General features: G+C 38.1%; 1 protein-coding gene across 3 annotated transcripts in view; it reads left to right on the top strand.

Annotated features, from left to right (window-relative positions):
* TM4SF18 (transmembrane 4 L six family member 18) overlaps positions 1–14,989 on the top strand; it is a 30,975-nt gene that overhangs the window by 6,467 nt on the left and 9,519 nt on the right. For 2 of the 3 annotated variants that reach the window (XM_030330298.2, XM_030330297.1), the window contains 2 exons: positions 16–209; positions 3,234–3,323. In XM_030330298.2, the coding sequence (XP_030186158.1) occupies positions 33–209; positions 3,234–3,323 (267 nt within the window). In that variant the 5' untranslated portion in view covers positions 16–32. The remainder of the gene's footprint in view (positions 1–15; positions 210–3,233; positions 3,324–14,989) is intronic. The other variant, XM_030330300.1, reaches the window with a different exon arrangement.

Genomic DNA, 14,989 nt, shown 5'->3' with positions numbered 1-14,989 from the left:
TGAAATCTCCTGCAGGTTCTGAGCAGGGTAAAATGGGGTCTCGGAAATGTGGAGGCTGCCTAAGTGGTCTGCTGATTCCACTTGCACTTTGGAGTATAATTGTGAATATATTACTGTATTTCCCAAATGGGCAAACTTCCTATGCATCCAGCAATAAACTCACCAACTACGTGTGGTATTTTGAAGGAATCTGTTTCTCAGGTGTCATGGTAAGTGTGACTTTGGAGACTTGGGATTGCAAAGGGGGATGTTTTTACTAAGAATTGTCTTGTTCCTAGCAGAAATGATGAATAATGGAAAAATCATTCTACTAATCCTGGGTTTGGGATTTGGAAGATGGGTGGGGGTAGAGAGGCTGGTAGTCCGTGAGGACTTGGGAGGGCAGCTTTGTTTTCGGTAAGCTGCCCATTTATGTCACTCATGCAATGTAGGAAATTAGTCCTAATGAAAGTTTGTGGGACGCTGGCTTTAGAAATATTATGTCCTCATGAACCCTGTGTGTAAGCTGTTTAATTTCCAGTGGCATTGCTCTTTTCCAGAATAGTTTCTATCTGCCCTCACAATTTCTCTAGATTGGAGAGGTATGAAGACCATGTGGAAATAGAGATTTGGAGATTCAGACAAATTTGCATTCAGATATAAGTTCTGCCATTTGTGTCATGAGACCTTGAGCAAGTTACTCAATGTCTTTGAGCCTCAGTATCCTATTTGGAAAATGGGAGTAATGGCATTTACTTTTTAGGGTAATTGTGGGGATTCAATAAAATCTCATGAATGAAGGGCCCAGGATGGAGGCTGATATGTAGTAGGGAGTCAGTGAATATTGTGATTATAAATATTCGATGATGGGCCACATTACCATTAAATAATCTTATATCTTGCCCCTAATAATGGAGCATGTTTTTGAAAACTAAATTGAGTTATTTACAGTAAGCATCCATGAGTGTTTTCCTGATGACTTTGTACTCTTTAAAAACAAACTGACAGTAAATCATGTTGGCAACTTAGAGGAAAAAACACTTTTCCTGACTATGTCATATCTAAAAACAGCACATTGTGCACTGTAAGCTTATCATACTTCCAATAACATAAAAAGAAAATGCATTATAATTTATCTCTACATCTTTGTGGGTGTTTATTATGGTATTTAGATAGCTATAATGAAAGGCAGTTTTCGTTTGGTTACTATTTTGAATAGCAAGGTAGTCAACTTTAAAGTATTAACACCCAATGCTATTAAAGTTGCTATGTGATAGGTACATAGTGAGTGTTTGGTGATCAGACTACAAATAGATGCAAACCGTTTGGAGAAGATCTTGATATGCTATATTAAGATACATGAAAATGTCTGAAAATTCATTCTGAGGAAATAATCCATAATAAGGAAATTGATGCACAGATATTTCTGGCAGCAAATAATTAGTAGGAGCACCCTAGCATAGAGTTGGCCAAGTAAACTGTGGTACATTCACTTCATATGGTGATGAAAATTATAATTGCGAAGATGTAATAACATGGAAAGTGCATATTATTTGGTGTTAGGCAAAAAAAGATACAAAAAATGTGAATAGATTACGATTGCATCTAAGTAAAATATATACATGTGGTAAAACACTGGGAGTAAATACATAAAAGACATGTGAGGGTGGTGGGATTTGGGGTAATTTTCCTTTAGTATGCTTGAGCCCTGTGTTTCAGTTATTTAGTTATTCAGTTTTTTACAATGAAAAAAAGAAAGGAGTTTCTCTTTCAACACGGGCAATGCCTGTGTTTCTCTTTTGACACAGGGTTCCTGGGTCCAGGTCTAATGATTTCTAATAACATTGGAATGAAGCCTGTTACCAAACCTGATGAACCGTGCCTTCTCTCACCATTGTTTCCCTCGATATGTAATTGTAATAAATGGACCAGTTGTATGGCATCACTAAGATTAAACCAGAATCTGCTAATATCTGTGATACCTAATGGTTTTGAAAGGAGGAGAATATAGGACTCTTTTGTTTATATTCCGTATAAAATTTAAAACTTGGAAAAAGAACTTGTTCTCTATTTTCCATGGTCAAGGAATTCTTGAAAAACATTATTCTTCCTGCATTGAATCCTTTTTGGAGAAAGAAGAGGAATATAGATAAATAAATAAACAGACAAATGAAAGCTGAAGGAATTTGGAAACTGGAAATGTTGAGTACACATAGTAAAATAACAATGAACTCAGCTTCAAGATTCAGTCCTGAACATTGAGAGTGAAGGATAGGTAGAGAATTTTCCAGAAGCAATTCATGGTCCATACCTGCCCAAATCAGGAATTGTAACAATAAAGAAATCTATGTTCTTTCCAGAACTTGAGCCCTTTGCCTAAGATACCAAGAAAAGGAAGTAGAATACATTGAACTCTCCCAGACTAAAGACAAAGCACACTCGAAAATTTGAACCTTAGATGGTTTGAATGCTTAGGGAAATTAAACCGACTTTACTTTGAACTAAGACATGTAGTTTCAATTTATTTTCTTTTTTTTTTTTAATTTTTTTTCATGTTTGTTTATTTTTGAGAGAGAGAGAGAGAGAGAGAGAGGGAGAGACAGAGAGCATGAGCGGGGGAGGGGCAGAAACAGAGAGGGAGACAGAATCCAAAGCAGGCTCCAGGCTCTGAGCTGTCAGCACAGAGCCCAATGTGGGGCTTAAACTTACAAACTGTGAGTGAGATCATGACCTGAGCAGAAGTCTGACGCTTAACAGATCACCCAGGCATCCCAAGACCTGTAGTTTCAGATTAACTATGCTTCTTACCTGCATTCCCAGAGGGCAGTAAATGGAGAGAGTCTGGCAAACAGCAAAGTCTGGTGAATGATTTTCCTTTGACCTCCACAACCGAGTCAGTGAGAAATGTGGGTTTGCTGCCCAGGGTGGTATTCCTATGTCCATACCATTTACTGCTTAATCATTAACTTTTGATGACTGATAATCAGGATAATAATAGCTATCATTTATCAATCATTTACTATAAATCAAGCACTATGTTCAAAATTTTACATACATTACCTCATAACAACCCAAAGAAGTGAGTCTCCAAAACCATTTTATAGGGAAGGACTCTCAAATTTGCACCGCTAGAAAATGGCAGACCTGGGATTCAAACCTGGGTCCCCTTGGCCCCAGAGTCCCTACTCTAAATCACTGTGCTCTGATTATGACTAGTATTCCATTTCTGATATCTCCTCTCTTTCCTACTACAGATGCTTATAGTAGCAGCAGTTCTTCTTGTACTGGAGAATGATAATAACTGTAAATGTTGCCAGAGTGAAAACTGCAGCAAAAAATACATGGTAAGAGCAATAGTACTTTGAGGATGGTTGAGGGAGCCCAGGCTCACTCAGACACATGAAAATATTGACACTATTATACCCTCTCCATGCTCCTTTCAATTCAGAGCCCAAGAGTTTCCTCAAAAAAATTATCTTTCATTTTGTTTACAGTCTTTCCTCCACCTTTGCCCTGCTGATGTTCTTCCAGAAGTTCATGATTTAAAGATACACAAAATTAGAAAATAATACTACCTTTTCCTAACTGGGTTTCTGTGAGTTTATTTTTTTTCCCTTTTCTACTTCATTGAGGACAAATTTGCATAAAATAAATAGTATCCATTAAAATTGTACATTACTATGAGTTTTGACAGCCAAATACACTCATGAAACCACCATCACCATCAAGACACAGAACACTTCGCATCAGCCCCAAGAGACTCACCTTTGATCTGCTTTATATCATAATTAGCTTGCACTCAATGTAAATAGAATCATGCAGTATCTGTCTCTTGTATCTGGCTTCTTTCAGCATAATGATTAGATTTATCCACGTGTTAGGTATATGTGATGTATGTTTTTTGAACTGGGTCTTTAAAAATAATTTAAATAAAATCAAGAGAGAATAATACAACCAAATTTTCTAAGCCTGTGTTCAACAGGCAGGTGCTAGGCTCCTACATTTCCATCATTGTCCTTCTCCTCCTCAAGGTTAGCTTTGAATCTTATTTGCACAGCACTTTATAGTTTTTTCACACTTATCCAGTGAATTAGATGATTGTTATCCATACTTTCTATGAGTTATCTGTGGCTCAAAGGGAACATGTGATGTATTAACTAAAAAGAACTTAATAGAGGCCTGGCAGGCATATCTTGCAATGGCAGTTGCCCACCTTGGCTGAACATTGCAATCATCTGAGGGCTTGGAGTTGGAATCCCACCTCCAGACACACTGACCTAGTTGGTCCAAGGTACAATCAGATTTTAATGTGCAGCCAAGATGGCATGGCTGGCTTTCTTTGACAGATGCCTTTGGATGACTAAAGTAGCTGCTAAATTTAGAACTGTGCTCCTGGTGGAGAAGAACTGAAAACTTGAAATGCACTCTGTGCACGTGCATGCACATATGCGCTGTGTGTATGTGTTTTCTTAACCAACTGACTCGGCATCCCCCTGTAGCTGCTGGTATTATGCTTATGGAAACGCTTGCAAAATGGCTTAGGTGAAGCAGTAGATTCAGGTAAACATTAACCTATGATACTCAGGGAATCTCTAGAAAACAAACCATGTGCCATTAAGTTTGTAATAAAAATAAATGTGTCCATTTTGCCTTGACTCACTTTTAGCATCTCCGGCACAAATGGATGCTATAAACAGTGTGGAGTCTGGACAAGGTCTTAAAATGAAATTGAATGAGATGACTGGCATCTCAAAGGGAAGAGCAGGGGGAAGGGAGGAAGCATTCCCTGGATTCTCTGCTTGGCTCTTTCAAGGTAGGCTCTCGAATAGGGTCCCAGTTTATATGCCCCCGGGAGTCAATACCTGATGGAAAAGAGAGAAGTTAGCCTGGTAGCCATTAGAGCAAGATTTCTATTTAAGGAAGAGAGGAAGCTGCTACTGAAGTCCAGCCAAAGTTATCACGACAACACTGGGCAACGTTTCTCCGTTGTCAATAGAAAGTAGAAATACAGAGTTTTATGTAAAACTTCTCAGTTATGTTGGTAACTAATTGTCATTTAAATTAAATAAAGCACATCTTGCAGGCTAAATGTGAGTCTGCACCAGTTTGCAACTGCTGAAGTTCTGTGATGGAAATTGATTCACTTTACAGTGGAGAAAAAGTTTTCCTCAAGTTTCCTTCCTCCTTAACAAAAACATACCTCCATTACTCTTTATTTATTAACCAAAACACATGCCTTTTTTTTAAAAACAAAACACATCCTTCCTTTTTTGTATACAGAGTTCTATACTACTACTTATAGTAGTTTTTTTGTGTGTGTGGTTTTAATTACATATATTCACTAGAATTCTTAACTCTTAGAAACCTTAATTGCAAGGGAAAACCAGGAAGTAAGCAATTGTGAAGTGTTGTATATCAACATTCAGTTGATTGGCAAATTCATGAATATGCTATTTCATAATTCCTTTAGTTTGCCATTAATAAAACATATGCTTTGATTTTTATTTTATTCTATCTTTGGCAAAGGGCTGGAATAAACTTGTGGTCATGATTTGATTAGCATTATTTTTTTTAATTTAATTAATTTTTTAAAATTTATATCGAAGTTAGTTAGCATATAGTGCAATAAAGATTTCAGGGTAGATTCCTTAATGCCCCTTACCCATTTAACCCATCCCCCCTCCCACAACCCCTCCAGTAACCCTCTGTTTGTTCTCCATATTTAAGAGTCTCTTCTGTTTTGTCCCCCTCCCTGTCTTTATATTATTTTTGCTTCTTTTCCCTTATGTTCATCTGTTATGTATCTTAAAGTCCTTGTATAAGTGAAGTCATATGATACTTGTCTTTCTCTGACTAATTTCACTTAGCATAATACCCCCTAGTTCCAACAACATAGTTGCAAATGGCAAGATTGTGTTCTTTTTGATTGCCAAGAAATACTCCGTTGTGTATATATACTACCTCTTCTTCATCCATTCATCCATTCGATGGACATTTGGGCTCTTTCCATACTTTGGCTATTGTTGATAGTGCTGCTATAAACATGGGGGTGCATGTGTCCCTTCAAAACAGCACACCTGTATCCTTTGGATAAATACCTAGTAGTGCAATTGCTGGGTCATAGGGTTGTTCTATTTTTAATTTTTTGAGGAAACTCCATACTATTTTCCAGAGTGGCTAGACCAATTTGCATTCCCACCAACAGGGCAAAAGAAATCCTCTTTCTCCGCATCCTTGCCAACACCTGTGGTTGCCTGGGTTGTTAATGTTAGCCATTCTGACAGGTGTGAGGTGGTATCTCATTGTGGTGTTGATTTGTATTTCCCTGATGATGAATGATGTGGAGCATTTTTTCATGTGTCAGTTGGCCATCTGGATGTCTTCTTTGGAGAAGTGTCTATTTATGTCTTTTGCCCATTTCCTCACTGGATTATTTGATTTTTGGGTGTTGAGTTCAAGAAGTTCTTTATAGATTTCAGATACTAACCCTTTATCTGATATGTGGTTTGCAAATATCTTCTCTCATTCCGTCGGTTGCCTTCTAGTTATGCTGATTGTTTCCTTCGCTGTGCAGAAGGTTTTTATTTTGATGAGGTCCCAATAGTTCACTTTTGCTTTTGTTTCCCTTGCCTCTGGAGATGTGTTGAGTAAGAAGTTCCTACAGCCAAAAAGAGGTTTTTGCCTGCTTTCTCCTTGAGGGTTCTGATGGCTTCCTGTCTTACATTTAGGTCTTTCACCAATTTTGAGTTTACTTTTGTGTATGGTGTAAGAAAGTGGTCCAGGTTCATTCTTCTGCATGTCGCTGTCCAGTTTTCCCAGTCCCACTTGCTGAAGAGACTGTCTTTATTCCATTGGATATTCTTTCCTGCTTTGTCAAAGATTAGTTGGCCATATGTTTGTGGGTCCATGTCTGGGTTCTCTATTCTGTTCCATTGATCTGAGTGTCTGTTTTTGTGCCAGTACCATACTGTCTTGATGATTACAGCTTTGTAATACATCTTGAAGTCCGGGACTGTGATGCCTCCTGCTTTGGTTTTCTTTTTCAAGATTGCTTTGGCTATTTGGGTCTTTTCTGTTCCATACAAATTTTAGGATTGTTTGTTCTAGCTCTGTGAAGAATGCTGGTGTTATTTTGATAGGGATTGCATTGAATATGTAGATTGCTTTGGGTAGTATTGACATTTTAACAATATTTGTTCTTCCTATTCAGGAGCATGGAATCTTTTTCCATTTTTTTGTGTCTTCTTCAATTTCTTTCATAAGCTTTCTATAGTTATTCAGTGTATAGATTTTCCACCTCTTTGGTTAGATTTATTCCTAGGTATTTTATGGTTTTTGGTGCAACTGTAAATGGGATCGATTCCTTGATTGCTCTTTCTGTAGCTTCATTATTGGTGCATAGGAACGCAACCAATTTCTGTACATTGATTTTATATCCTGAAAACTTTGCTGAATTCAAGGATCAGGTCTAGTAGTTTTTTGGTGGTATTTTTTGGATTTTCTATATTAGAGTATCATGTCATCTGGGAAGGGTGAAAGTTTGACCTCCTCCTGGCCGATTTAGATGCCTTTTATTTCTTTGTGTTGTCTGATTGCTGAGGCTAAGACTCCCAATACTGTGTTGAATAACAATGGTGAGAGTGGACATCCCTGTCTTGCTCCTGACCTTAGGGGGAAAGCACTCAGTTTTTCCCCATTGAGGATGATATTAGCATTGGGTCTTTCATGTATGGCTTTTATGATCTTGAGGTATGATCCTTCTACCCCTTCTTTCTTAAAAGTTTTTATCAAGAAAGGATGCTGTATTTTGTTAAATGCTTTCTCTGCATCTATTGAGAGGATCATGTGTTTCTTGTCCTTTCTTTTATTGCTGTGATGAATCACATTGATTGTTTTGCAGATATTGAACCAGCCCTGCATCCCAGATATAAATTCCACTTGGTTGTGGGATTTTTTTAATGTATTGTTGGAGCCAGTTGGCTAATATCTTGTTGAGGATTTTTGCATCCATGTTCATAAGGGAAATTGGTCTGTAGTTCTCCTTTTTAGTGGGGTCTGTGTCTGGTTTTGGAATCAAGGTAATGCTGGCTTCATAGAAAGAGTTTGGAAATTTTCCTTCCATTTCTATTTTTGGAACAGCTTCAAGAGAATAGGTGTTAAGTCATCCTTAAATATTTGGTAAAATTCCCCTGGAAAGCCAGCTGGCCCTGGACTCTTGTTTTATGGGAGATTTTTGATTACTAATCGATTTCTTTACTGGTTATGGGTCTGGTCAAATTTTCTATTTCATCCTGTTTCAGTTTTGGTAGTGTATATGTTTCTAGGAATTTGTCCATTTCTTCCAGATTGCCTATTTATTGGCATATAACTGCTCATAGTATTCTCTTCTTATTGTTTTTATTTCTGCTGTGTTGGTTGTGATCTTTCCTCTTTCATTCTTGATTTTATTTGTTTGGGTCCTTTTCTTTCTCTTTTTGATCAAACTGGCTAGTGGTTTATCAGTTTTGTTAATTCTTTCAAAGAACAAGCTCCTGGTTTCATTGATCTCTTCTGGGTTTGTTTGTTTGTTTGTTTGTTTGTTTGTTTTTGTTTTGATAGCATTGATTTCTGCTGTAATCTTTATTATTTCCTGACTTCTGCTGGTTTTGGGTTTTATATGCTGTTCTTTTCTCATCTCCTAAAGGTGTAAGGTTACGTTGTGTATGTGAGACCTTTCTTCCTTCTTTAGGAAGACCTGGATTGCTATATACTTCCCTCTTATGACTGCCTTTTTTGTGTCGCATAGGTTTTGGGATGTGGTGTTATCTTTTCCATTGGTTTCCATGTACTTTTCAATTTCCTCTTTAATTTCTTGTTTAGCCCATTCTTTCTTTAATAGGATGTTCTTTAGTCTCCAAGTATTTGTTATCTTTCCAAATTTTTTCTTGTAGTTGATTTCAAGTTTCACAGCATTGTGGTCTGAAAATATGCATGGTACAATCTCGTTCTTTTTGTACTTGTTGAGGGATGATTTGTGTCCAGTATGTGATCTATTCCAGAGAACGTTCCATGTGCACTGGAGAAAAATGTATATTCCACTGCTTTAGGATGAAATGTTCTGAATATTTCTGTTCAGTCCATCTGGTCCAGTGTGTCATTCAAAGCCATTGTTTCCTTGTTGATTTCCTGTTTAGATGATCTGCCCATTGCTATAAGTGGGGTGTTGAAGTCCCCTACTATTATGGTATTATTATCAATGAGTTTCTTCATGTTTGTGATTAATTGATGTATATATTTGGGTGTGCCACATTTGGAGCATAAATGTTTACAATTTTTAGGTTTTCTTGGTGGCTGCACCCCTTAACTATGATATAATATCCTTCTTCATCTTTTGTTACACTCTTTATTTTAAAGTCTAGATTGTCTGATATAAGTATGGTACTCCAGCTTTCTTTTGTCGACCATTAGTACGATAGATGGTTCTCCATCCCCTTACTTTCAATCTGAAGGTGTCATTAGGTCTACAGTGGCTCTCTTGTAAACAGCATATAACTGGATCTTGTTTTCTTATCCATTCTGTTACCCTATGTCTTTTAACTGGAGCATTTAGTCCATTGATGTTTAGAGTGAGTACTGAAAGATATGAATTTATTGCCATTATGATGCTTGTAGAGTTAGAGTTTCTGGTGGTGTTCTCTGGTCCTTTCTAGTCTTTGTTGCTTTGGTCTTTTTTTCTTTTCCTATCCTTTCTTTTTTCTTTCTTTCTTTCTTTCTTTCTTTCTTTCTTTCTTTCTTTCTTTCTTTCTTTCTTTTCTGTCTTCTCTCCCCTCAGAGATTCACCCTTAAATTTTCTTTCAGGGCTGGTTTAGTGGCCATGAACTCCTTTAATTTTCATTTGTCTGGGAAACTTTTAATCTCTCCTTCTATTTGGAATGATATCCTTGCTGGAGAAAGAATTCTTGGCTGCATATTTTTCCGATTCAGCACATTGAATATATCCTGCCACTCCTTTCTGGCTTGCCAAGTTTCTGTGGATAGGTCTTCTGCAAACCTGATCTGTCTTCCCTTGTAGATTAAGGACTTTTTTCCCTTTGCTGCTTTCATGATTCTTTCCTTGCCCGAGTCTTTTGTAAATTTGACTATGATATGCCTTGCTGATGGTCTATTTTTGTTGAATCTTATGGGAGTCCTCTGTGCTTCCTGGATTTTGATGTCTGTCTTTCCCCAGGTTAGGAAAGTTTTCTGCTATGATTTGCTCACACAACCTTTCTACCCCTTTTTCTCTTTATCTTCTGTTACCCCTGTGATTCTGATGATGTTCCTTTCTAATGAGTCACTGATTTCTCTAATTGTCAGATCGTGCTCTTTTGCCTTAGTCTCCCTCTTTTTTCCACTTCATTTGTTCTCCGTAAGTTTGTCCTCTATATCACTGTTTCACTGTTCTGCCTCATGCATCCTGCTGCTGTGGCATCCATTCGAGATTACAGCTCAGGTATAGCATTTTTAAATTTCATACTGACTAGAGTTTACTACTTTTGTCATTGTAGACAGGGATTTTAATCTATTTTTGACCCCAGCTAGTATTCTTATTGTTGTGATTCTAAATTCTGGTTCAGACATCTTGCTTGTATCTGTGTTGGTTAAGTGCCTGGCTGCCATTTCTTTCTGCTCTTTCTTTTGGGGTGAATTCCTTCACTTCAACATTTTGAAGGAAGAAAAGGAATTAATAAGGTAAAAAAATAAAATTAAAAAATTAAAAACACCCCCCCCACACACACAAAAGAATCAAATAAACAATGTTAGATCCTAGGTGTGTTTTGGTCTGGTTGTTAAAAGGAGTTTTATTGATTAGAGAAAAAAGGGGGGGGGGAGGAAAACGTTTGAAAATTTGAAAAAACGAATACACTGAAATAAAATGAAATGATGAACGTAAAATAGAATTTGAAAAATTCACAAAAAAGTAAAGAATACAGTAGAAAAAAATAAAGAAAAATATCTTTAATGAAAATTAAAAATAAAAAATTTTTTTCTCTTTCTGTATTCAAGAAAAAGAAAAGAAATGAAAAAGAGAAAAAAAATCAAATAGATGGACCAGTGAACATACTAAAATGCGATTAACATTGCATCGTTTTCCCCTAGAAGTCAAACTATGAAGCAATTTATAGTCCATGAACTAAGCAGGCAGAGAGATTTGTGTTCCTGAAGAGCAAGGTTTGCCCAGTTGTGTGGGGCTTAGTATAATGGCTCCATCCTCCACTAGATGGCGCTGCTTAGCTTACTGGGGTGGATTGTTGTGGCGCTTGTAGATGTATATGCCCATGCACGGGAGAGGTGAAAATGGCATCACCCAGCTACCCAGACTTTGGGGAGAAGTCTGTTCTCCCTGATCAGCAATTGCGCACCTGTCCTTTGTCTCCAGCTTCCATTCACTCCCCGCTTTTACACTGTCCGTAACCAAGCGCGGTCAGGTTGCCAGGAGGCACTTCCCTCCTGAATTTTATCTCAGATGCAGCTGTGTCTCTCGACACCTCACTTCTGAGGGACTGCGGCTTTGACCTGTTCAGACCTTCTGGGGGAGCGTTCACAGAGCAATGGCCAGGTGATGACCCCACCCAGGAACGTTCATGGACCATGCTTCTGCCAATGCCCAGAGACTGCAGCTGGGTGCCAGCCCGCCCTAGAAAATGTTCATGCAACCGTGTAGCAGCAGCGTTTCAGGGATTATGGAAAATCTCAACACATGGCTGGCACCAGGCTTCACTGTTAACAACCTTGTTCCAGCACCAGCAAATGTAGTTGCTCTCCAGGATCTCCGGACACCTTTGCCTGTGAGGCCGTGGGGGAGGGCACACAGCCTCCACCATATGTCCTCCTAGCAGGGGAACCGCCTCTTTTCTGTGGCCTGAGGACCTTGCTCTCTGCTCCTGGGGATTCGTCCTTCCCACCAGAGCACCACCTGGTATCCACTGCGGAGTTTCAAACTCTGTGCTCCCCTTGTTTATAGAGTCTTAGTGGAATTTAAACCCTCTCCTTTCTCCTTTCTCCCTTTTTAGTTCAGTCCCTGCGGCTGTTTGCACTTTTTCTCCTGCTGCTTTTCACGGGTGGTGCTTTTCCCATACTCTCTCCCCCTCCCTCTGGAAGCAAAAACAGCTCCCTGCCCTCCACGGCTTCTATCTCCCCCAGTTCACCTCTCCATGCAGCGTATCTGCTGAGTTCTGTGGTTTGGGTTGTGCAGTTATTGTGTTAAACCTCAAATCAGTTTTCTAGATGTGCAGGGTGGTTTAGTATTGATCTGTATTTCATGGATGCAAGATGCAAAAAAAAACTTCCATGCTGTTCCCCCATCTTGGCTCCTCCTCTGCTATTTTATAATATCTAAAGCATATGTTTGCTCATAGTGTGATTTTTCAGTGTGGCACAAGACATTTACTAACAGACCCAAATATCTTTAGTTCCTCCCTAATAGAAAGAGAAAAGTAGGTAAACTTATGTTCAGTAAGCAATGTTTCAGTAACTTAGTTTGCAAGTGATGTACCTATTCAATGAATTACCATCATTTAACTTGACTTAGTGTAACTTTAAGGTTTTAAGTTAGCAAAAAGATTTTGGAAGCTAATTTAAAACCGATGTATTTTATAAAACCTAATCATTATTGAAAAATTCAGTATTAAACTTTTATCACATATGTATTTAACTTGCTCTGAACACTTAGGCCACTTAGATTACTCATGAAGATTTCCTGACACAATAGACAAAGTTAGCTATCATTTTAAGTTATTTTCTGGTTGACAAATTTTGTGAATTATATATATATTAGGCAAGCTTCAAACACCATAGAAATGAAACACCTAAAAAGTTGAACATGCATTTTCTCTCTTTCTCTCAACTGCTGTGCTTGACATACATTCAGCAATTTATTTTTACTGTAGGCTTTTGTTTTAGGTTGAATTTATGGTTCTATATTCTTAAACACACAGTAGAGATAACATAAGTTTCTTTGACTAGTAATCCTAGATAGAAAAAAATTGTATGACTGTGTTATGTTTAATGATGACAACTCTAAAGATATGCTTGTTAGGTTTTGTCCCCAACAATTTTTAAACTGGCTTTATTTACCAAGGATTATCCCAGATCTTGTGAACTTAAATTTTTTTTAGATTAGTCTCTGTGTTTCTGAGAGTTTTAAGAATACTTAAGTTATATGAGAACTCATTTATCTCTACTCCAATTAGAATAGAACCCTTTTGAGAGATTTTATAAATTGTTTCGGTAATATCATCTGAAGGTAGGAAAATATCACACATCTGTAACTTACACATATAGACATAAAGAAACATATAGACAGACACAGAGATTGTACAGCCTTTGTTTTGATACAAAACTCACTAGTTTATAAAAGAGTCCATATTGTGTTTCTGGTAGAAGAAATCATGGCTACCAGCTCAGTTAGCTGTAGCTTTTTACTAACATTTGTGGAGAAGACTGTTAAGATTTTTATCTGCCCTTGACAAATCATTTTATGAAGTCTGTGGACTAGATTTGGGGTGAAGGAATTTCTATAGCAGTTTTTTTTTAAACTCCTCCCCTACCTCCAGGCCCTCCCTCCCCCACCCCTTCAGTCCCAGGCAATTGGGAGCAGTGTTTTAATTATCTCCTGGGATGTTTACATTTCAAAGACATGGTAAGAGTTATAGCTCCCAGGGATAGAGAATATAGATTCCCTTTCAGAAGGAGTTTGGGGGCATATTTGTCTATTATTAAGAGGTCTAGAATAATTACTATTTAGATTTTTTCCTCTTTTACTGAAGCTTGGGGCAATTCTGTTTCCAATGTCCTGATCTTTTACAACATCTACAGGCATTTCGAGATGAATAGGTTTGGGAATTGGTAAGGATAGATAGGTGGAACTTTGAATTGCTTTTAGCTTCTAGTTCCATAAAGACTAGATTTGTAGGGCAAGGAGAATTGGTTTTTAATTACTGAAGGAATTGGGTCACAGCCTGAATGTTATCAAGGGACTGGCCCACCCATCCAACTACATTATCTTCAATTTGCTTCTTTATATCAGGAAGACGAATTTCAACTAAGATGGAAGTAAAAAAATTTCTGTGTTCTAGATTTACAGTGGTGTATCTTTCTAATATTTTCAAAATTATTTCACAAAGCCTTCAGCATCCTTTCTTTCCCTCTGAGGGCCCCATTTCAGCTTAGGAGAGACAGCCTTGATTTTAAGTGTCTATCAGGATCTGAATATGAATTTTCAGTTTGGCCAACTTCTGACCATAGAGCCCCTTAAAAAAATTGTTTCAAATATTTAAACCAAAAGTAAGTCCATCACGTAACTCAAAACCAAAAGTAAGTCTATCAAGTGACTCAAAACCAAAACCAATACTTAACCATGAATATAAAAGATGTCCCCAAAGAGGATGCAAAAGATACAGTCCTCGCAAGATCCAGAACCACTCCCAAAGGCAGCAATAGCAAAGACATAGACACCTCCTCCTGAGAGCTGGTGGACAGTTGGTAGAATGCTAGCCACAAGGGGGGTGCAACCCAATTTCTGTATGGCGTATTCTTGGGGGCCCGATCTGACAGTTCGTCATCTCCAAGAACTGACGCCTGCCTGACAGGCAGAAAGCCAAGCCAAGTTCTCAGAACTCAAATAAGAGACAAACAGGAAAGTGATAGCTGTTCCTGGGAGGGAAAGGATCAATAACTAATGGATGACTTGAAACCAGATTTTAACCAGAGTTACAATCCAAAGAACCAATTCTGACTGTTTTTCTCCTGCCAATCTGAGTCTGAAAAGGAAAAGACTCCTACCACCTTTACTCGACCAGTCCCCCACAGGCAGAGATCCAAACAACTGACATGGCAAGAATTCTGTGGATTTTGTCAGAGATCCAGGATCTCTAACTGTAGCTCCTGAATTGAGCAAGGTGTCCCTGGCCAGTGTGCCCTGTGTTGGGTGCCAGAAACTGTGGGGGAGAAAAGTTTTACTCAGCTCTCTTACGGTTCCCGGCTCAGTCTG

The sequence above is a fragment of the Lynx canadensis genome, chromosome C2 (assembly GCF_007474595.2).
Source record: "Lynx canadensis isolate LIC74 chromosome C2, mLynCan4.pri.v2, whole genome shotgun sequence".
Lineage (NCBI taxonomy): Eukaryota > Metazoa > Chordata > Mammalia > Carnivora > Felidae > Lynx > Lynx canadensis.
This window is presented reverse-complemented; position numbering and strand designations above follow the sequence as displayed.